The 23566-nt window shown below is 30.6% G+C and overlaps 1 protein-coding gene across 4 annotated transcripts; it reads right to left on the reverse strand.

Moving 5' to 3' along the window:
• Positions 1-9086: 9086 nt before the first annotated feature.
• Positions 9087-19000, reverse strand: LOC101507660 (uncharacterized). 4 transcript variants are annotated; one of them, XM_027332188.2, is made up of 20 exons: positions 18807-19000; positions 17924-18229; positions 16886-17014; positions 16621-16788; positions 15946-16029; positions 15631-15681; positions 14962-15024; positions 14795-14877; positions 14549-14669; positions 14277-14336; positions 13934-14176; positions 13526-13679; positions 12814-12941; positions 12486-12533; positions 12271-12401; positions 11685-11767; positions 11310-11413; positions 10806-10876; positions 10115-10419; positions 9087-9502 (listed from the first exon to the last, which is right to left on the reverse strand). In XM_027332188.2, exons 2-20 carry the CDS (start codon positions 18119-18121, stop codon positions 9348-9350), a joined length of 2379 nt encoding a protein of 792 aa, XP_027187989.1. In that variant the 5' UTR covers positions 18122-18229; positions 18807-19000; the 3' UTR covers positions 9087-9347. The 4 variants fall into 4 exon arrangements, with proteins under 4 accessions (XP_027187989.1, XP_004490532.1, XP_004490531.1 ...); XM_004490475.4 differs by lacking the exon at positions 18807-19000 and having other exon boundaries at positions 14968-15024; positions 17924-18288; XM_004490474.4 differs by lacking the exon at positions 18807-19000 and having other exon boundaries at positions 17924-18288.
• Between the last annotated feature and the right edge of the window lie 4566 nt (positions 19001-23566).

Raw genomic sequence — 23566 nt, forward strand, 5'->3', positions numbered from 1 at the left:
TTTTTTTAAAAAGCGTTGTCTTTTATCTTTGTGCCCAAAATTATTTTTGATCCAAAATCACTTCACAATCAGTGCACACAACAACAAAACATATTCAAATACCATAAGCAGTTCACACAATCAGTAGAACATAAATCAGAACTCTGTAACTTTTTTAACATATATGTAACTCTGTAATTTACAACCTAAGTAACTACATTCAGATACATATATACAACCTAATTTACAACCTAATTACCTACATTCAGATACGTATATATATATAACCTAATTTACAACCTAAACTACATTCAGATCCATATGCATGTTCATATATTGTGTCCTATGATCATTTACATATAATAACTAACAGAATATACATTATATGCACTAGCTACCATATAATATTCAGATCCCTTGCCCAGCAGCAAGCTATTTCCCAGAAAATCAAATAATTTTCATGTCAAGCACGTACTGACACCATTCTTCCTTTAATTCCATCAGATCTTCCTCAGAATATGATGGACTGGAATTGGCAAAGTACTGCAATATAAAAATTGAACATATTATATTAAGTTAGTATCAAATATATAGATAATTTATATATGAAAATCATATAATGCAAATACCGTACCGTTTCTGGGATAATAGTTTTATTCTTCTCAACAATCTCCTTCATGAATCTCAATATGTAGTACCCACAGTCGATGTTATTTGTTTGACGAGGGCACTTTATTGAGATCCATGTAATGTTATTAGACTTCTGCTTCGACACTTTAGCACCTCTTTGAGCTCGATAAACTTTTAAGGCACTATCGAATGAATAAATGTGATTATTAGAGCATGAATATTTATATATATATATATATATAAATATTCATGCTCTAATAATCACATTTATTCATTCGATAGTGCCTTAAAAGTTTATCGAGCTCAAAGAGGTGCTAAAGTGTCGAAGCAGAAGTCTAATAACATTACATGGATCTCAATAAAGTGCCCTCGTCAAACAAATAACATTGACTGTGGGTACTACATATTGAGATTCATGAAGGAGATTGTTGAGAAGAATAAAACTATTATCCCAGAAACGGTACGGTATTTGCATTATATGATTTTCATATATAAATTATCTATATATTTGATACTAACTTAATATAATATGTTCAATTTTTATATTGCAGTACTTTGCCAATTCCAGTCCATCATATTCTGAGGAAGATCTGATGGAATTAAAGGAAGAATGGTGTCAGTACGTGCTTGACATGAAAATTATTTGATTTTCTGGGAAATAGCTTGCTGCTGGGCAAGGGATCTGAATATTATATGGTAGCTAGTGCATATAATGTATATTCTGTTAGTTATTATATGTAAATGATCATAGGACACAATATATGCATATAATGGATCTGTTAGTTATTATATAATGGATCTGAATGTAGGTAATTAGGTTGTAAATTAGGTTGTATATATGTATCTGAATGTAGTTACTTAGGTTGTAAATTACAGAGTTACATATATGTTAATAAAGTTACAGAGTTCTGATTTATGTTCTACTGATTGTGTGAACTGATTGTCTATAATATGTTATGTTCTACTAATTGTATGTAATATGTTCTGTTCTACTGATTGTGAAGTGATTTTGGATCAAAAATAATTTTGGGTACAAAGATAAAAGACAGCGCTTTTTAAAAAAAGTGCCATAAAAAGCTAAAAATCACTTTTCATTTCAAATAATTAATTTACAGCGTTTAAAAAAAAAAAAACACACATTTTACAGCGCTTTTATTAACAAGCGCTGTAAAATGTTGTTCTAAAGCGCTTTAATGGTGCACCTTCTACAGCGCTTTCATGAGAAAGCGCTGTAAAATGTACAAGAAAAGCGCTGTAAAATGCAGACCCATAATATGAAATTATGGGTGGGCATTTTACAGCGCTTTTTCGAGAAAGCGTTGTAATATGCACACCCATATATGAAATTATGGGTCTGCATATTACAACGCTTTCTCGAAAAAGCGCTATAATATGCACACCCATATATGAAATTATGGGTGGGCATATTACAGCGCTTTTTCGAGAAAACGCTGTAATATGCACACCCATATATGAAATTATGGGTGGGCATATTACAGCGTTTTTTCGAGAAAGCGCTGTAATATGTACACCCATATATGAAATTATGGGTGGGCATATTACAGCGCTTTTTTGAGAAAGCGCTGTAATATGCACACCCATAACTCATATGATGGGGGGCATATTACAGCGCTTTTTGTGAAGAAGCGCTGTAAAATGTGCATAACAAGCGCGCGTTGTATTTACATGTTTTATAACGCTTTTTTAAAAGCGCTGTTGTATCATTTACAGCGCTCGTTTCCACAGCGCTTATTTTTTTGAAAAAGCGCTGTAAATGGCTTAAAAAAAGCGCTGTAATATGCGTTTTTTCGCGTAGTGCAACTATCAATTAATTTTTACCACACAGACAGACGCAAATTATATAATTAATCATTTGTAGATATACACTATATATAATTATATAATTAGTTTGATAATTTGAGTTGAGACATTTGGTTTAACTTTTAGATTCCCATAACAATATTTTTCATATTTTTTAACAAACTAACCACTAACATTTACATATAAAAAAAATAAACTATATAATTGAATGGATAATAATTTTATTTTTGTATGCATTTTTGCCCTTATTATCAGGATCAGCATCAACACAACCATGTCCCCCTTTCGTGTAATAACAAACTTGTTTCAAGATAAATTGTTACCTATAAATTTCTGGCATGTACTGCAATTACTTATTTTTGCTCTAAATTTTTTCAGTTAGTTCTGATTCCCATGATACACTTTTAGGTAACAATTCACAAACATCTAAATGGTTCTGCAAATTGTTGCTTGCACACATAAATTAATTTAATTTGTATCTTTCATGATAACTGATTGTATGATAAAAAATAAATTAATATAGATTACTTGAATAAATGATACTGGAACTTGTCCTAGATATGGAGAAATAGTCTCTCTACAAATTGGGATGAATAATGTGATTTCATCTAATGTGAACTTAATTAATCTATCTCTACTTTGGGACACAATAAGAACACAATGGAATATTTTCCGTAACGAGTTAACATCTTGAAACCAAAGGAGGGAAAAAAAGTGGGTTTTTATATTCTCTATTTCTCAAAATAAATGGAGAGTTATATTTATGGATTAAAGTGAGATGCACTATCCATAAGGGTAAAACAAGTTTGTGTTGAGAACTAATAATAATTGTCATAAAATATTCAATAAACACTTTTAATCCGATGTGACAAATTAATTGATTATGATTGAATGACAATATAAATAATTTTATACCGTAAGTATATTACCTTTAAATTTTATATTTATTATTATACATTTAATTCTTATATACCGTATCAGTATATTTTACACTGTTAGTCAATCATAATCATTAGATTATTAGAGATATTGACTATTACAATAACTACATTTATAACTATGTTTATGAATGATTGTGATGTTCTGATAATGTAGATTTTATTATATTGAAAGTGCATGACAATTAAATTTATATTACTATATGTAATAGTTCAATATTATTACCTAAGGATTTAAAGGAAATACACTGTAAGATTGTTTCACACTCACAATCAATAATATACCGTTACGTCAACAAAACATTAAATAATTATTTTTAAATTAAAAATTATATGATAGATTAAATAGTTATGACTAGACGACAATGTAATATATTATCAATGTTCTACCTTTAAACTCATCAACCGGTTAGAATAACTATATTTTAATGAATTTAAACTATGATTTTTATTTTATGTCTTATTGGTGTACACATATTTTTAAAATAAGTGATATCAGTTCAATTTTTATATACTTTATACAGGCATGAGTATAATAAGGAAACTCTTCATTTTTTCTAATAAATAGAGAATTCAAAAATAATACAACACACTGTAATTATAAACGGGAATTGCTCACTTTTGTAAAAGAGTAAAATGAATAATACTAATAATTGTTAATAAATTAATAATTAATATATATAATTATATGTAGCATAATAAATCTTTAATGGTCATAATATTAAATATTAATTTTTTTATTCACAAGTATCGTTTTAAAAGAGTCAATTATAAAGAAAAATATATATAAAATGTATAACACTCTTTTGAAATGTGTAATTTACTTTATACTATAAATGAATAATATTGAGAGAGAAATTAAATAAAATGAAATGAACTGAATAATATCAACTGTTTATAAAAATAAAAATAATTGAGGTTAAATAAGTCTTCGATTCTTATAAAATTTCAAAATTTTATTTTGTTTATATATATATATATATTAAATCTTTTTAGTTTTTAATTTTTTCTTCATTTTTGATTATGCTTTTAAGTCAATTTTTGTTAGTCCTTCAAATTTTTGAATGATATTTTATTCATATGAATCTTTTTTATAAAAATTTAAAATTAATTAATAAAAATAAATTTGTATATAAACTTTAATATAGTAAAAACTTGAAAATAATTTTACCCCGTCTTCCAACAAGAATATTTCATATTACAATGTAAATCTCTGTTGTTACCTTCTTTTTTAAAATTTATCAAATACTATATATTTATAAGCTATCAGTTATACTATAGTGTTTATTCCCATAATTTTCTCTTATATAATAATGACAATATTGTTTTGAGGCAATAAACCAATATTTGGTTGAATCTGCACACACGTGGACAAGCATCACACACAAAGTACAGCTAGTACAAATTAAGTACTTCAAAAGCATTTTCTGTGGGATATTTCATGGGAAGCAAAGTCAAAACATTAAACAAATTCTAAAGAAAATGTCACTTTTCCAACAAAGTATTATATTACATTTCTTGCATATGGATTTTTAAGTTTGATTTTTATAGAGAAAAATATATCACAAAGTTTTAGATAATATGGTGATTATAATTTTACTTAAACTAAAACACTATGATATAAGAAGTGAATGTTTGAATCATTTAATTATTTGATCGAAATTTGAAAGATTTCATTTTTGTAATTCGAAAAATTTAATTTTTGTAATTGTACCATTAAATACTGAGTTACTAAATAATAAATCAAAAACATTATTAAAAATTTAAAGATTGTAATTAATCAATCAATCAATTATTAACATTAAAGAATGCAAAATGAGATCATAACCCATTGATGATTTAGTAAAATATCTTTGTGGCCTTCTTCCTCTCTCTATCCTATGTCTTTCTTTCATCTACCCATTAATTAGTGCTTTAGTAGTAATAGTCCACCAACTTGGTGGAAGTTTTGAATTCAATAGTTTTGCATTGTTAATTTTGTTAGTATTACTTTATAATAAAGTCTAGTAGGTAATCATGCTCCAACATGCCCAATTTATTTTTTAACTTTTTAAACCTCAACCCTATTAATGCCCTAGTACAAAAGTCATAGACACTCCTTTCTTTTTAGGGTGTTATGTTAGAATTTGTGTTAATTAATTAAGGAATGCTGCAACATATAGGTAAAGTTACTCCACTTATATGATCATTAGTGGAAGGGTTCAGGTCTCAATAAAGTGAAAGGAAACAAAGGGGAAAATACTTGAAGCTTTATTTACCAGGGTCTTGCTATTAAGGTATCATGTTAAGAGATACTATAATTGAATGAAATATTAGTAAAAAAATATTTTAAAAATTGATTTATTTAATTTTAATTTTTAATTATATACATCAATTCTTTTAATATAATTTTATCTATATTTTATTTTGAAAAAAGTATAAAATTTTGTATTTAAAAGAGAAATTTTTATTACTTTTTAGAATTTATTAAATACACCATAGTTTGAAGACATGATTTCTACATTTGATTCATTAGCCTCTGTCCTTAAGGTACTTGTTAGAGTTTTTGTAATTGTTTTCTCCACACAGCAAGCACCATTTGTTGCCCATATATTTCATTTATCCATAATTTATTTATTTTCTTTAACCCATGACCTTGACAGGGAGACAAGAGCAACAAAAAAGCAAGTTACAAGTAAAATAATCTGAGTCATAAGTACAAATATTTATAGTTTATCCATTATTTGCCATAACTACCTTTTATATTATTTCTAACACACCTAAAACTAGAGTATATATCATGTGCCCTAAACTTGTTGTATGGTTTTTTTCTTATAACAAAAATCCAGGGTATGTTTAACCAATTGGAGGATAAAATATTCTTCTTAATAAAAAATGAATCTGTATCGAATATCAATACATAGAAGTGTGTTTGAGTTAACAATTTAATTAAGAACTTATTTAATAAGCTATTTTAAGGAGTTTACTCTTTTGGGCGGGACTCATGCCAACCCGATCCTATTCATGAATAAGTATGGAATTTTAATGATGTAAATATGAGTAAATTTTTGTGTGAAATAGTTACAATTGGATTGATCATTAGCGGGAATAAAATATGCTACTAATATGATTCATATGTGGGGATAAAGTTACCACCGGGTTGACTTTCGGTGGAAATAAAATGCGCAACTAATTTGATTCATATGTGGGAATAGAATCACCACTGAATTGATCGTTGGTGGGAATAAAAAGAGTGTTTGAGCAAATGATACTTTACCAATGAAACTAAGTTCTCACAGTAGCGGATACAATGCGGAAGGGGGAGTTGAAAGATGAGAAATTGCTGAAAAATCACCAAATCATAAAAAGACCTGCAGAAGGTGGCCAGAGACATGCGCATGCCCTCACACATGCAAATTTAGTAGAGGCGCATGGGACCAACACATAGAGAAGACGGACACGCATGATAGTTGTAGTGTCGTTTGGCGACAGGAAAGGCTATATCGTGCTCACCGAAGGATTGTGCGGCGTTGTTTGTTGGTTTTGGATGCGTACTAGAAAATGAGCAATTTGTGTTGGCACAACTGTAACAGAGTAAAAACAAGAACAAAATAGTGACGACTGGTGTAAATCACAACTGTGTTTGAAAGAAAAAAGACTGGAAAAACGCACAGTGAATGCAACGCTTTTGAGGCAGCTATAACGTCGTGGCTGGTTGCTAGAAAGGCAATCAGAGTTGACAGAGACAAATGACTGTATGAAGCCAAAAAATTGAAAGACTGAAAAAATGTGGTGTTGCTGGCAGCATTTACCGTCGTCGGCAACAGTAGTGAAGCACCGAAACGGGTCACATAATCAGAACATGCTCTGATACCATGAATTTTGCGGTTCCCTCTATCCTAGAGACCAGGAGATATGAGCCTTTGTTCAAATCCCATGACCCAACTCTGAACTTGGAGTGGGCAGGTCAGCTAAGTGCAGCCACCAACCTAACATGTTGAACCATAGCCATGTTCCATCACAATATTGCCCCTAACTCTATTCCCACATATGAATCAAATTAATAGCGCCTTTTATTTCCACCAACGGTCAACCCAGTGGTGAATTTATTCCTACATATGAATCATATTAGTAGCACATTTTATTCCCATCGATGATCAATTCAGTGGTGACTCTTTCACACATGAATCATTAATGGTGTCTTCCCTTCTCAAACTAGTCCAGCAGTTGTCAACCTTAGTTTCATTTTTTTTTTTTGGTGATAAAATGTTTTGATGTAACAAGTTTAAAGCTTGCAGAATAAGGGGGTAACTCTTGAGGATCCGTAGGATGTTAAGCGTGTGTTGGAGGTAGCTCTCTTTGACGACTAGGAGCACGAAATCGACGAGCGTCTGCCGCATTTCTGTGGGATAAAGTGCGACTTCGGAATCGTTGTTCTAGTACGCGTTAGCTTGATGGAGAGTGTTAAAATTCAATCTATATTTTAATTATTCATTGATTATGCAACATTATAGGCTATTTGTTAATAATCCTAGTTAATACAACTTCCAAGACATTGAATGTATTTATTGCAACATCATTATAAATATGAAGGTGTGTGATCTCATTAAATAAACAAGAAACATATAAATCAAATCTTTTGAAGTGACTAACTACCAAAACTCACATGCACCCTTTTTAAGGTGACATGATGGCAATCATACCACAATCTCAACCTCATGATGGCAATAATCACCATTTATCATCAAGGTTCGAAATCAGACGATGATTCTTAAATCATGGATCATCCGAACATCCAACTCATAAGCTTAATAGATTTCTTCTAGAAATCCTAATCAATATCCTACAAAAGGACACTTGGTGCAGAACAATGGTACACACTATTCTAACAACAACAAAAACATCTCGCTCTAAAACAAGAATCGACTTGATCGTCGAAGTAAGTGCAGATACACCACCTCCACTGAGAAACAACAACCGCCTGTCACTACAGAGTCATCGTCTCCACTTCCCCAACTAGGAATCTAGATCCACTCGGATCAATGACTATTGACTTCTTATAGCTTTATTTTTGTGAATGTCTTTTATTGGGTTTAGATAAAGAATAAAATATTGATTGTGTTAGATGGTTGGGTTAAATAAGTTTTTGATTCTTATAAATATATCATATTTTATTTTTAGTCTCTCTAATTTTTTTTTCAAACAATGGTTTCTCAAATATTTTTCGTCAATAATTTTGATATTTGCTTTTTAGGCAATTCATGTTTATTATTCTAATTTTTGAATCATTTTTTGCATGCATATTTAAAACATTATAAAATCTCTTCTACAAATATTTAAATTTTTTTAATAGTGGATGAATTAAATATGATTTTTTGAAAATTTTTAACACTTAAAAATTCATATTTAATTAATCTTTTGTTAAAAAATTCTAAATAAGAGAAAATGCCTAAAAATTTGAAACATGCCTAAAAATATAATATTCTAAACATACCTAAAAAAATCATTCAAAAATTTCGAATGATACACATGATTTGCTTAAAAAGCAGGGACCAAAATTGTTAATTGAAAAGATTTGAAGGTATATTGTTTGAAGAAAACTTTTAGAAGGACAAAAAACGAAATATTGTATATTTATAGAGAAAAAAAAACTTATTTAACCTAGATGATTTGATGATGCAAAAAGATTATAACCCCTGTTTATAATGAGTTTGCCTCTCATTAGCTCTAGATATCAGAGAAGGAAAAGAGATAAAATGCATGTTAAGGAATCTGCCTGTCTAAGATTTTTTTAATTTTTGCTAAGAACATAATATATATACAAAGAGTCATAAAATACAATACAAGGATTTACATTTTTACAAATATTACATAGAATATGCCCATAATCACCCTATTTAATGTGTGTATAGATGCACACTCTTGAGAGGCCAAAGTGAGTTAATTTATAATACAAACTTACTCGTTTATGATCTCATGGCCATGACTTGCTAATTTCTACTATCTTTGAATGTCAGTTACTTTTAGTTTCATCTTCATGATTCCAGCTTGAACTACAATTTCTCCTTTGGATGAATCCACTTTTAAAACAGTCACTTTTTTCCCAAGTGAAGAGACATGTATTGTATCACCAACCTTGGGAATTGCAGACCTATCTGCAAGATTAACAATTAGTCAATGAGAACTGCATATTCTCAAGATAGCACAACACCATGTGAAAAGTATGTCATTATTATCTCATAATAATAAGAGTTCAATAATTATGTAAATCCAACGTAAAAATATTTTACACAGACGTCCAATCATATTTTACTATTGTATCACACCATAATATTATTTTTTTAAATACTAGAACAAAATATCTACATCATAAGATATGATCGAATGTTTGTATACAAGTCAGTAAATAGAAATTAAATTCTCATAACAATTTAGTTTCTCATTATTTTCTTCTTGTGACATCACCTTGCAGTATAATTAAGAGCCCGTTTACATTGTAAAAATATTTTCTATTTTAATTTTATAAAATGTGTTAATTTTATTTGTTAATAACAAGGAGTAAAGAGATTTTTGAATTGAACAATTATCTGCATTTCTAGAAATAACAAAAATGTCAAAAGAAATGTTTTCGTTATATCCAGAAATGCATCATCTCTAACTAACATTTCATCTTCTTTTCATCGCAATGGATCACTTCAAAAGTCTCTCATCTTCTCATTAACTAGTTTTCCATTATTTTCTTTTTGTTTCATTATCTTGCATTATACCTGTCGATGATTGGTTAATTTTTTTAACACCAGATGGACTTCTGTCTGTAATAGCAGGTTCTTTGTTATCTGCTGCAGTATGGAGGTTGTTTGTTGTTGATACATGAGAGCTCTTAATGGCTTTATTATGCTGTGACATTTTCTTAGATGATGCATCCATCTCCCTGACCTTCTTGTGAAGGATGGATCTTGCCATCGCTGCAGCCTCGGAAACATCTCTCATCTTTTTAAATCTTAGACTTGTACTATGTTCCATGATCTTCCTTCTGGTGTTCAATAGACTACTGTGAAGTTCCCTGGATTGCCTACAATTACAAACATAAAAATTTACAAATACTCCAAAGAGTATAGTGGAATTTGCACATAATTAATTATATGCATGCAAGCATCCATTTAATGTGATTGTGTTTCAAAATGAAATTTATTCCAGAAATGGATTTTACATAAGTAATTTGAAGTAGATACTATTTTATATGTTACTAATAAATAAATAAAGTTGCAGATATGATTGTATGATCTATTTTTACTTGAATGCAATAGCAATTGAATGAGCTTACTCCATTCTCTTTTAAATACAGAAATAAGTACATGTGCCATCATTAGATAACAGCCTCGCTTTGTACAGAAATGAAAAGATATTGGAGATGAGGAATTTAATAAATTTAATTTTTAATAAAGCAAAGAGTCTCACTTTAGATAACAATCTGCTTCAGTTAATAGCTGTTGGTAATCTTGTTTTAACTTCTCCATATCAGTAATCACCTACATTTAAAGTAAACAACATCAATGGCTGCTGAAATATAACTTGTCAATTTATTTATTAAAAATATCTAATAGAGTATCAAGTTTAAGGCAAATCAATGGTCTATTCATTATGAAGTCTAAAACAAAAGGATTTAGGCACTCTATAGTCAGCAATTCACTTTACAAAGTAAAGTAAGTAATCTCAACTGCGATGAGAAAATAAATAGTTGATAGTGTAACATATTTATGATTTGTTATACATGTGCATGTAATAAAAACCACTTATTTACTTGTCAATGGTTGATATTGTTTACTTTATCCTCTAAAACATTGCTTATTTTTAGTGGAGCCAAATCCAAAGCAAAAATAACATGAATAGATATGATGTTAAGAGGGTACCGCATGCAACTGCTAACAAATAATAAATACAATTATGATATATTAAAAATACCTCATCAATTTCCGCACTAGCTGAACCATATAACTTACGAGCAGAATCTATAACAACAGATGGTAGTCCCAGCCTCTCGGCAATATTGATTGCATTTGAGCGACCTACAATGAAAATATCATGAGTTATGTTCATTAAGTAGTATATATTATGTTTGATTCTCAATCAAGTTATCCATGAAACAAAACAAGCATTCTCCTATTAAAGCCACAAAGTTTGAAAAAATTCTTCTTGCAGAATCCATAGGATGAACACATTGGCAGATAAAGGGGGACAGTCAAAAGACAACGTACCGAAATATAAAATTTAAAAGCGAGAAAAAGTACATCAGTAACCTTGTCACCATTCCTATTGTTCATGAGTTAGAGTGCTTACCAGGTATGCCCCAGAGAACCTTGTAAGTTGGCTTCAGATTCACTTCATCAAACTCCATACATGCATTTTCAAAGGCCTCATCACTGCTCATGAAATGAAATCCATGAAAGTAAAAAACTTGAGGAAACAGCAAACAATAACATATCCATTTAATGCTTTGAAATAAACTAAAAGAAAAAAAAAGATACACAGAAAACACTATCAGAACAATGGATTTAATTATGATTCATTGATATCGTAAAAAATATTAGATTACAGTGAACTATATGGTGTCACCTGTTTAGAAAAAGAAAAGACCTATATTACAAGTTTTTTTTTTAATTTAACTATGGAATGGATCATATCTAAACAGCAACAAAAAATAATGCACAAAAATTTCTTTAACATTTTATTAGAAATAACTAACATCTAATAAACATTTGACAACTCATCTTGGGTGATGCCATGTCTTTTGTTTTAATACTTTTCCCTCTACTTCTTTTCTATTGTTTGCCCTTTTATTTTACTAGAGCAGATATTATCAGTTCAAAGATGCCAAATCATTGTGTTTTCCTTTAATGTTTTGTCTGTCATTCGAATCAACTACCTATATTTCAGGGTTTTCAGTTCACCATGATGTGTCGTTGCTATAGTCAATAAACAACCGTCTTGGGCAAAAGATTCCAATAATGACATTCCTAGAGCTGCTCCTTCAAGAGGGTTTGTTCCTGCACCAACCTAACAATTGCAAACATTGCTCTATCCATCATTTTCCATGAAATTACATATTTGAATAGTTAAATAAACTCACACAATACATACCTCGTCTAGTAGCACCAGTGACTGCCTTGTTGATTGTAATTTAATATTCTGCAAGATAAAATTTAAAGTAAGAAAATCTTATGTAGTTGAGATATAATAAAAGAATATTATATGTCACTTGTGAGTATAACATCACTAACATGTAATAAACAGCATTTAAAATGTTAATCGAGCTCAACTGACATATTTATAAGTTGCTCAAATTCACTGGAGCATAGTAACGTATTTAAGTATAAGATGTTTATAAATGCAAAATGAATATGAACAAAGGAAGGTTTCAATTCAGCATTAAGTTCTATTGAACACAAATACAACATATTTTCCTTACACTGATCTGTTTCAAGTGGCCAGAGAACGTAGACAGAGACTGAGATAAGGACTGCTCATCACCAATGTCAGCAAAAACAAAATCAAACCAAGGAATTTGCACAGATTCAGCAGCAAGAACATAGAGACCTGCATCATGACAGGTGAAGAGCATAAACACCCTATGAGTAAGCAGAAATGAAATATATGCAGCACATGTTTGGCTTCATTAATCAATCCTACATAGGTTATTCATGAGTGACAATGGTGGATTAAAAATGAAATGAAGATTCTATCCAGCCCGAGGAAATCACAACATTGCACCCAATTTTCACAATACTTCAGCATTTAGTGTTGCAGCAAGGTCTTCCACCACACTGCAGATTCGCCACAATGTGGCATGATTAACACTGTAGATAAGAACTACTAACTTCGATTATATTTGTAGTCTATGTGGGATCTGAAAACACCCATGAAAGTGTTAGAGGCTGCAAAGAAGACAGCAAATGATTCCAACACCCCCTCAAACCCAAGACTAGATATCTGGAGTGTTGATAAGTCCAGTGAAAAGATATTCAATTCATATCTCAAGTACAAAAGGTTAAATATCCAGAGGCTCATCATGAAGATAAATTAAAACAAATGAACTTTTACTTCAGAGAATACCATATTGATTCTCTTTATGTGCATGTAATAATGGTAGACATCGAGAGAAAGAGAGGAAACATGATTACCTGATTTTGCCATCATAGCAGCCAATCCTACAGTCTTCAAACATATCGTTTTACCGCCAGTATTAGGGCCAGTTATAACTACAACACGAGTTTCATTAGCTACTAAAAAGTCAACCGGTACTGGCTGTGGTTGAGCTTTGTCCAGTGCAGCAACCTGCCAACCAAAAGTTCTTTATAATGAGTCTAAAATAATCATCAGATGCACGATAAGCAGCAGATAGCCATAAAGTCACTGATAATATCAAATATCTAAAAGTTTAAAACAGTGATATTCGCTGGTTTCAATGGAAGATCTCTAACAACCTCTTGATGATATATTCTTCTCGTAAGTTATTTCCTGATGTTTTCCGAAGTGAATAAGAGAGAGAAAGAGAGAGAACAGTAGTCTTGTGTTATTTGTGACTTAACTGAAGTAGAGTTATTGACATCCTCTTTGGCCTTTTGTAAATTCGCCCTATGACTCTGAAGCAATAAAGGATGATAAGCCTTGGGAAGATACAACATCCATTCCCTATTGTTGGGTAACGGTCCATTGGAATCTTCGTTCCTTGTTAAGAAGGATTCAGCAGTAGAAGAGCTATTCCTATCAGGCAGAAATATATGGGGATTTGATCCTCCAAATGAAAGACCATACGTAGCACGAGCATTAATCTGCATATATGAACAGCATTACTGATAATCTTTTCGCACAGAAAGCATATGTTTACAATTGGTGAACCACTTCACTAAAAAAACATTACAAGGTATTTACCACATCGAGTTGAACCAAACTGTTTAATATATTTTCAATATCATCGACGTCTAGCTGAATCTGCAAATAAATTATGACAACATAAGGAAAGAGAAAAGAGAACATGCATGTCACGATCTGTGGAATACTGTATCCCTATAATTTGGCTCATTTAACTGTATTCTCGTGTATATAGCTCTAAGCTCAACAATTGTTGTATTATTCAATATATGAGTGAAAACACTATTTTGTAAATTCAGAGAGAAATTGTCAGATTGTCTGTAAGTTGTAACCTTTTTGGTTAATGCCAAGAGCACATCTGCCTCAGCCTTTGCTACCAAACCTCTTGCTCGCTGCAACTCGTCATTTAAGGGAACAGCAGAAAGTGGTTCTATAGTACTTCCTACTCCTGAACTACTTCCAAAAAAATTATTATATTCAAGAGACGAAATTTTACGCCTTACCTACTGCCTTTATTGACAAACATATTATTTCACAGACAATGAATAATTGGAGCTATGTTGAGAAATTTTATAAACCTGGACAACAATAGACCCTTAAAACTTGTTTTCTGTCCAGAATCCGTTCTTATGCACCACCTACCATCGATGTTATTCACTTCCTGTTTGAATTCTCACAAAATCAATAGGAAAAGAAAGAACCGTCCGGGAAGAACGAAACGCATGTACAGTAAGGTGTATCTTACACTTACAAGAATTGATGTTTCACTCTTTTCATTTCTGATTAAGCTTTCCATTAATTGTTGTACCTGAACAAAGGAAACAAATAATCTGAAAAATGGGAAGTATAAAATGAACTCCTTTAGAGATATTATATAAATCATTCATGTGTTGTTGCCTAAATGCACTCTAAGAAACAACCTAAGTACTTTGAGATTTTTTTCATATTAATTTTAAAAATAAACAATAAAAGAAAGAAAATTACTCTAACTTCCCAAGTATATCGGAAATTGCATGCATCTCCCCGCCAATATTAAAGAGCAATAAAATTCTCATGTACTTTTTAGTAATAGTATGCACCGCAAAAGTATCCTAATTAAACTTGGCCTAACACAGAAAGTGACAGATAAAGCAACCAGATTTTTGTCAAACAAAATAGATTAGTCATTTTTCACAAGTACCCAAAGTTGAGTTGAAAGTTTGCTGAAAAATCATCCTAGTGAGTGGCAGAAATTAGTTCTATCTGCATAAAATTGAATGATACAGTTACAATTTTGATCCCTTCGCGGCTTTTTCAGCTAAACTATGGTCTTGTTTTACCCAAATATGATGGCTCTATTTATATTCCAGTTGAATCAAGTCAGTATCTCCCGAAAACACATTACCAAATATAGTAAAAAAAAAACAGGAGTTACCTTTCTCTCAAGCAGTTGCACTTGTTGACGTGACTTTTTAAGCTCTGAACTCTATAACCAGGAGGAAAGTTTAAATCATACATGTGTTTGAAATAAGAGAAGAAGTTGACAATTAGCTAGTTGTATGGCAGCAACAAAGGATATATTGCATCTTTGAAGTATTTTCTTAGTAAATACGAAGTAATGAAGAATGTTAAAAGAAAAGCCATGAAGTAACAAATGCCATGCCATCTTAAATCAAAGAAAATCAATAAGTAATAGATGCACAACTTGTAGGATTAGATAAAGGGAACTTGTATGAGATACGGAACGAACCGCAGAGTCCTTGATAGAGCCATCTTCGTCAATAACTTGTTCTATAGCTTTAACCAAAGATCGATTAAAGACAAACTCCATTATCTGCAAACATGTTCATAAGGAGGAAAAAAAGTCTCAGACATGGTAAAAATAGGGTCTGTTTGGCTTTTTTTTCAACAGACATCCTCCATCAAAGACAATCCTGTTCAAGGCACAGTCGAACATTAAATGTGAACATCTCTCTCAGCGAGGCCTCAAACGGTGGTTCGCCAAGTTATGGTGGTTGGTTTGGCTTTAGCAAACAACAATCACTAATAGTTACAAAAATGCTACTTTGTTTCCACTTTATTTCTGATTTTTAGAATTTAGACAAAAAATAGTTAAGTTAAAACAGCAAAAAATTTGTTCTATTCAAAATTTTGAATTGCTCACGTCACAATTCTTAATATTGCAAATAATTGTAATCAAATGCAGCCTGAATCATAGATGCAGAGACATCATAAATCTTGATGTCGCCGTCCAGATTGCAGTCACAAACTTTTTAAACCCTGATTTTACATAAGAAACTATTCAAATGTTTGAAAACTTAAAAGAAAACAACCTCTTTATAACTACACGTGAACACAGAAAATTGAAATGGAATTATTAATCAAATGATATACTATATTTTCAAAATCTCATTTCATTACTTACCACTTCTGTAAGAGGCATGAAACGGCTATACCAATCTCTGTTTTGCTTAATTGTAGCTTTTAAATCACCCTGCAATGTGTCAGCACACTGAAGAAGAGACAAAACAGCCCTTGCCTCATAGCCAGTTACCGGTATGGTTCTCCGCGCATTTTGAATTGCAGTTTTCACCTACAGCAACCTTAAATCAACAACTTGGCATCAAAGCAAATATGAACATTATCTGATATCATAAAAAAGAACCCACTTTTATACACTAGTTACCTACCAGCATAGCATCAATGTGACCAAAGTGCAACCTGCACGAACCATGCTTGTGCATTTCGACTGCAGCATTGGTTTCTTCGAGAAGTTTGAGACTCTCCTCATAAGTTCGACTCAGGGACCACAGTTGATCCTGTCCCATGAACACCAATGGTATAAATCATTAATTCAGTCCATCAAGTATAACTCTCTCTCATATTTATGTCATGTTTGAATATACAAGCTAATTAAGCACTTATAGCATAACAGTCTATCATATATAAATACTTCTGCATAAACTATTTCTATAACAAAGATAGAATAACGTCAAACTGCTTTTATATAAGTTATAATCTATTTTCATAAGCTATCCTGAAGAGTTTATTGGGAATAAACTGAAAACAAATTTATGGACATGTTATATGTTATTTCCATAAGCTCTCCCAAATAGTCTCACAAATGCTTGTGTTAGGAGATAAACTCAAATAATTCGATCAATAAAACTATTAAATATTTCTAAAGTATATAAAATTCATCTCATTAATCCCTAAAATATATGAAAATGTGTCTCCTTAAATATAATGCAAAAATTCTTACTGATAGTCCAAATGTCATGGACTTCTATATAATTTAGAGATAAATCACTATTTTTACGTGAGATTGAATTAAAAAAACAGATAGAAACCGGTGTTAACAGAATTTAATTACAAAGGGAAATCTAAACAAGGATTTAATTCATTTACATTGTCAGAGTTTTTAATTTTTACACCGTCAGTCAATCACAATCGTTACAATACTATAACCGTTTCTAAAGTAATGTCTATGAATAATTGGGATGTGTGGAGTGTGTATAACTTTTTAGACTAACTAACGGCACATTGACAATTAAACTCTGTATATAATTACAAAAGATTAATTAAAGGATAGTTACCACCGTTTCCTCCAGAAGTACCAAATGTAATAACTACCATAACTTTAACTTAGTCTAACAACAACATAAACACAGAAAAAAAGAATAAAAAAGAATAAAAAAGAATAAAAAAGAATAAAACAAGAGAGAGACCTTGAGGGCGTGACGGCCCAAGGAAGTGGTGGCAAAGGAAGAGACCAAATCGGAGAGTTTGTCCCATTCGAGAACTCTGAGGCTGTCGTGGTGAATGGAAGCTACCAGAACGGTTTGTCTCTGTCTATGCTTCAGTTTGTTAACGGTTCTTATCGGAAAAGAGAATATGGTTGTTGTTGTTGTGCAAAAGAACAACATTTTAATTGGTTTTACAGACACACCAATGGGTTATCGAATTTGTTTCCACAAGGAAATGATTAGCATTTAGCATCACCCGCTTTTGATACTTAGAAGGGAAGAGTAAACCTGTAGAATGGAGAATGGAGATTAGATAATAGAAATGAAATGATAATAAATCAATCTTGAGATTTTTTTTTACTTATAATAATGGTTATAAAAATATTTTAAAAAATAATTATAACAACATAGTTTTTATGTTTACAGAATTTCGGTTTGGATCAAAATGCTTATTTTCGGTTTGGGTTGGATTGATTCCTAGTATATCTAAATTCTTTTTGTTTATAAATTTTTTTAAAATTACATTCATCCCAAAAAAAAAAACTACCTTACCATATTGTTTTTAAAAATATAATATAACTTATTTTCAATATTGATTTAACATCAAATATATATACATACAATAAATATCAAAGTTAAAATTTTCATCATAAAATACTTGCACACATAAAATAACTAAAATTGTTGGGCCTAAAATAACAAAATATTTGCAAGAATCAAAATAATTAAAGCTCAAGATCCTAAAATAACCACACACAAAAATAACTGATCCATTATGGATCAAGCCTTCTAATATCTAAGGTTTAAAAAAAAGTAAAATTACAAAAAAAATTAGGAAACTGAGTCGACCAGTTTTATCCGATACCTAATTTAAATTATTAGTTTTATTATTTTTAAAACCAAGTTCATCTAATCACCAAACCCAAACCATTCTCTTCGGTGGATCTGGATCAATTATACTAATTTGGTCGATTTTACTCAACCCATGAAGACTTCTGTGTCCCCCTCCAAAGAAGGTAAATCAATAGGTGAAACCAAAAGGAGTGCTGCTAAATTTTTTGAACACTCAACTTAGTCGCCCTAATCGTCTTTCCTTGAATTGTTGACTCATTATGTGATAGTCAGTCTAATTTGCTTTCTACACCTACATAAAAATGCCATAAAAAAAAAAAAAGGCATGTTATTCTAACCCCTCACCTAGTCCCACGACACGTAACTCTAAGTATTTTGATAAAATATTTATATATATATGGGGTATTAGGTAGCATAACTCTTAATATAGACATTTACTATTGTGGATTTCGTGTTGTTATTGCACTACTTGGCAAGAGTGGTGAATTATTGTAAAACATGTGTCTTACTATATATAGTATAGTATGGCCCGCGCGCTGCGCGGATATTAATTAATTAATTAATTTTATAAGTATTATAAATAATATTTCATATATTATAAATATAGTTATTTTATAATATTACTTTATTGATTTGTAATAATTGAATATGATTAGGAAAATTAAAATGAGAGAAAATCATGTATATCACACTCATCTAATTTAATTTTTAAAATATTTTGTAAAATTCGTATCATAACTTATTATATAGAATAATTGTTTGACTCATTGTACTTTGATTAACAATTTATTTTTTTAACATATAATGGTACTTGTATTTATTTGATGAAATAAAATATAAAATACATACCTAAAAATAAGATATAAAAATATTAAAAATATGATTGACTATTTAATATCTTTTATTTTAAAAAAAATGTTAATGTTGAATTATATTGTAGCGTAGTCTAAATATATTTGTTTTATTAGTATGATTTTTTAATTACGAGTATGAGAAATGGTTGAAAAAAAAATTATTGAATATATTTAATCAAGAGTTTGAAATTAATTTTATTAAAGATTTACATATACTTTAAATCAATTTTAGGTATTTAAAAGTTTTAACTAATTATTTGTGCAATTGAATTATAGTTATGTTGATATGTACCAAAAATAAATTTTATTAAAAAATAATTTAATTTTATGCAATACTTAAATTTTCATTTATTTTTTAACATTCAAATTATCATTAATATAAGAAAACTAAAATAAAAAATTGCATTTAATTATAAATATATAATTTAATTGATAAAAATTTCAAAACACATATATATAGTAAACTTTTGTTGATTATATTTTTTAATATATTCAGATATTATAATTTTAATAAAATTGTGTATTTTAATAATTAGAAGTAAATTTTTTAATAATTTTTCATATATTCTTATTTTATGATTATTTTTTATAAATTTGTGTATTTTTTGTCAAATTGAATATATATTTTTATTGTATAAAATGTTACTAAAAAATGGATTGACATAAATTGAAAGAAATCATAAATGAATTGACATTAATTAGTAATTGAATGTTTAACGTATAAAATCATTATTCACCATAATTGGAATAATATAATTGTCCATTAAAGGACGATATTTATGTCGATATTTATGAATGATTAGGTGATTTTTTTCCATTGAATTTAATGAGTAATAATATAAATTATTACAATTGGTAAATGACTAATAATATTATAAAATAATTTATAATTTATTATAAAATAACTTATAAAATAATTTGATAATAATATAAATTATAAATTATTATCAAATTGTAAAATAATTTATAAGTTTATTATAAATAATTGTAAAATAAGTTTATAATTTATAAATTTATTATAAATTATTACCATTGGTAAATGACTAATAATATTATAAAATAATTTATAAATTTATTATAATATAACTTATAAAATAATTTGATAATAATATAAATTATAAATTATTATCAAATTGTAAAATAATTTATAAATTATAAATTTATTATAAATAATTGTAAAATAATTTTATAATTTATAAATTTATAAATTTATAAAATAATATTATTATTGAGAGGAGGATTGAAGGAGATTAGGTAGAGCATGATTGAGAGGGGAGAAAGGAGAAGAGATCCACATCAGCTAAAAGCTGATGTGGGAAATATTTGTATACGTGGATGAAATAGAATGAGGTGGCATTCGGGGGTCTGTTTTAAATATATATAATAGATTTTAATGTGTTGTTTTTCAATGTTCATATTTTTATTGGTGTTATATGTTTTTATTTAAGGTGAAATTATTTTCGTAATTAAAATAATTTTCTTATGTAGCAATAAAATTTCCATTCAACATTTGTAAAAAAAAAATATATATTTTGAGTGATATCGTGAATTTCATTTGATAGTAAAAATTTGAAATGGATGTCCTTAAATCTTAACTCAACTGTAAAATATCAATGTTATTATTAGTTTGGATATTTTTGTTGGAATACTATCAAGAATGGAGGGTGAATCAATGGTGAAAATTGATAATTGAAAATTGTGGTGTTTTGAAAATGATGGAGAAAAGAGAGAGATTATAGAAGAGAGTTATTTTCTGATTTTTCATTAGTATATCAAAATGGCATTAGTTTTTAAAACTATACACATAAAAGTATTTATATGGGGTACAATGTGGAACCAAATTAATTTGGCCCAAAACAACAACATTTGAATTATATTTAACTTCCAATACACCACCTTAATTCAAATGCTCCACATTCTTCATGCCTAGCTTTATCACAAGTTTGTTGAAAACCTCATCCGTAACGCCTTTCGTCAACAAATCTGCAACTTGTTCTTCGCTTTTGCAATACCCCAAACGTAACTGTCCGGAACTCACTAGTTCCCTCAAATAATGAAACCTCATCTCAATATGCTTGCTCCTCCCATGTGCTATGGTATTCTTAGCAAGGTTGATGGTTGAAACATTGTCCATCAACAGCAGAACAACTCCTCTCGTGTTGCTGTCTAGCTCACGCAGCAGGTTCACTAGCCACACAGCTTGACATGCACATAACGAAGCTGCGATATACTCCGCCTCGCAAGAAGAGAGAGCAACCACCGGCTCCTTTTTAGAACACCAAGAGATTGGTGCCCCTCCGAACATAAAAACATAACTGACCGTTGATTTCCGATCGTCCTTATCTCTGCACCAATTAAAGTCGATGTATCCGAGTAATTCGCAACTTTTGCCCATGTCACTTGCAGGAAATAAAATTCCACAGCCAAGAGTACCTTTCACATATCTAAATATCCTCTTAACTGCTGCCAAATGTGATACCTTCGGCCTCTCCATGAATCTACTTGCAATACCGACACTAAACGCTAAATCTGACCGCGTATTGCACAAGTAACGCAATGATCCTATCAATCTCCGGTATTGAGTAGGATCCACATCTTGCTCATCTTCATTCTTGGACAGCTGCAAACATGCCTCGGCTGGTGTTGTGGCAGCATTGCAATGCTCCATATCACACCTCTTCAAGATCTCCATTGCATACCTCTTTTGATGCATGAACAGTCCCAACTTTGTCTTTTGGAATTCTATGCCTAAGAAGTATTTCATTGTGCCAAGATCAGTCATTTCAAACTCCCTCATAAGCTCTTCTTTGAACTTTGAAATGTAACTTTCACAGCTGCCCGTAATCAATAAATCGTCCACATAAAGACAAAGTATGATTACTCCTTCGCTTGCATCCGACTTCACATAAACACCATGTTCGGATACGCACTTCTTGAAACCAATGTCTATAAGAAAACCATCTATGCGTTTGTTCCAAGCTCTTGGCGCTTGCTTCAAACCATAGAGTGCCTTCCTTAACTTGTAGACCCTTGCCTCTTGATTTTTAATCACAAAACCAGATGGCTGTCCAACATAGACCTCCTCATCAAGTGGACCATTCAAAAATGCAGATTTGCGTCCATTTGATATAACGGCCAGCTGTTGTTATTAGCTATCGCAACAACTAACCGGATGGTTTCATGTCTTGCTACCGGTGCGAACACTTCATCAAAATCTATCCCTTCCTTTTGCAAAAATCCTTTTGCAACTAATCGAGCTTTATGCTTGATTATTTCACCTTTCGGATTCGCTTTCACTTTGTAGACCCATTTCACACCAATAGCCTTTTTATCTTTCGGTAAGTCAACCAACATCCATGTATTGTTCCTTTCAATTGATTTCAGCTCTTTCTTCATAGCACACACCCACTTTTGATCGCTTAATGCCTCCTCCGTATTCACCGGTTCGGATTCGGTCATTAGAGCGAAATGAATAATATCACCCTCATTGTTGATCTCGCTATCTTGGAACAATTCACAATCACAGAGTCTTTGAGGAAATCCTCTTCACCTTGTTGGTCGTCTACTTGATTCACCTGTTTCGGTTCTGAAAGGTTGTTGTAGAGCACCTTCAGCAGGCTGAAAATTCTGATTTTCCTGCAGAAAATCGATTGGCAAATCGATTTCCAGCTCTCCAGAGGCTCCAGAATGTTGATTTTCCTACTGACAATCGATTGGACAATCGATTGGTAAATCAATTTCCACCTCTCCAGGAATAAAATTCAGATTTTTCTGCAGAAAATCGATTGGTGAATCGATTGGCACTTCACCAGTAGCTCCAGGATTTTGACCTAAATCGATTGGTAAATCGATTGGAACTTCACCAGTAGCTCCAGGATTTCGATTTTTGTGGCATAAATCGATTGGCAAATCGATTTCC

This window comes from Cicer arietinum, chromosome 2, assembly GCF_000331145.2.
Source record: "Cicer arietinum cultivar CDC Frontier isolate Library 1 chromosome 2, Cicar.CDCFrontier_v2.0, whole genome shotgun sequence".
Taxonomy (NCBI): Eukaryota; Viridiplantae; Streptophyta; class Magnoliopsida; order Fabales; family Fabaceae; genus Cicer; species Cicer arietinum.

What these genes read in the sequence shown, in the direction of transcription:
- LOC101507660 (XM_027332188.2), bottom strand. Translation starts at nt 18,121, where the DNA reads ATGTTGTTCTTTTGCACAACAACAACAACCATATTCTCTTTTCCGATA. An exon ending in TCTTGGCATTAACCAAAAAG is followed by an intron (nt 14,337 to 14,548) that starts GTTACAACTTAC and finishes ATTTATTTGCAG; the next exon opens with ATTCAGCTAGACGTCGATGA. An exon ending in CACTGGTGCTACTAGACGAG is followed by an intron (nt 12,402 to 12,485) that starts GTATGTATTGTG and finishes TGCAATTGTTAG; the next exon opens with GTTGGTGCAGGAACAAACCC.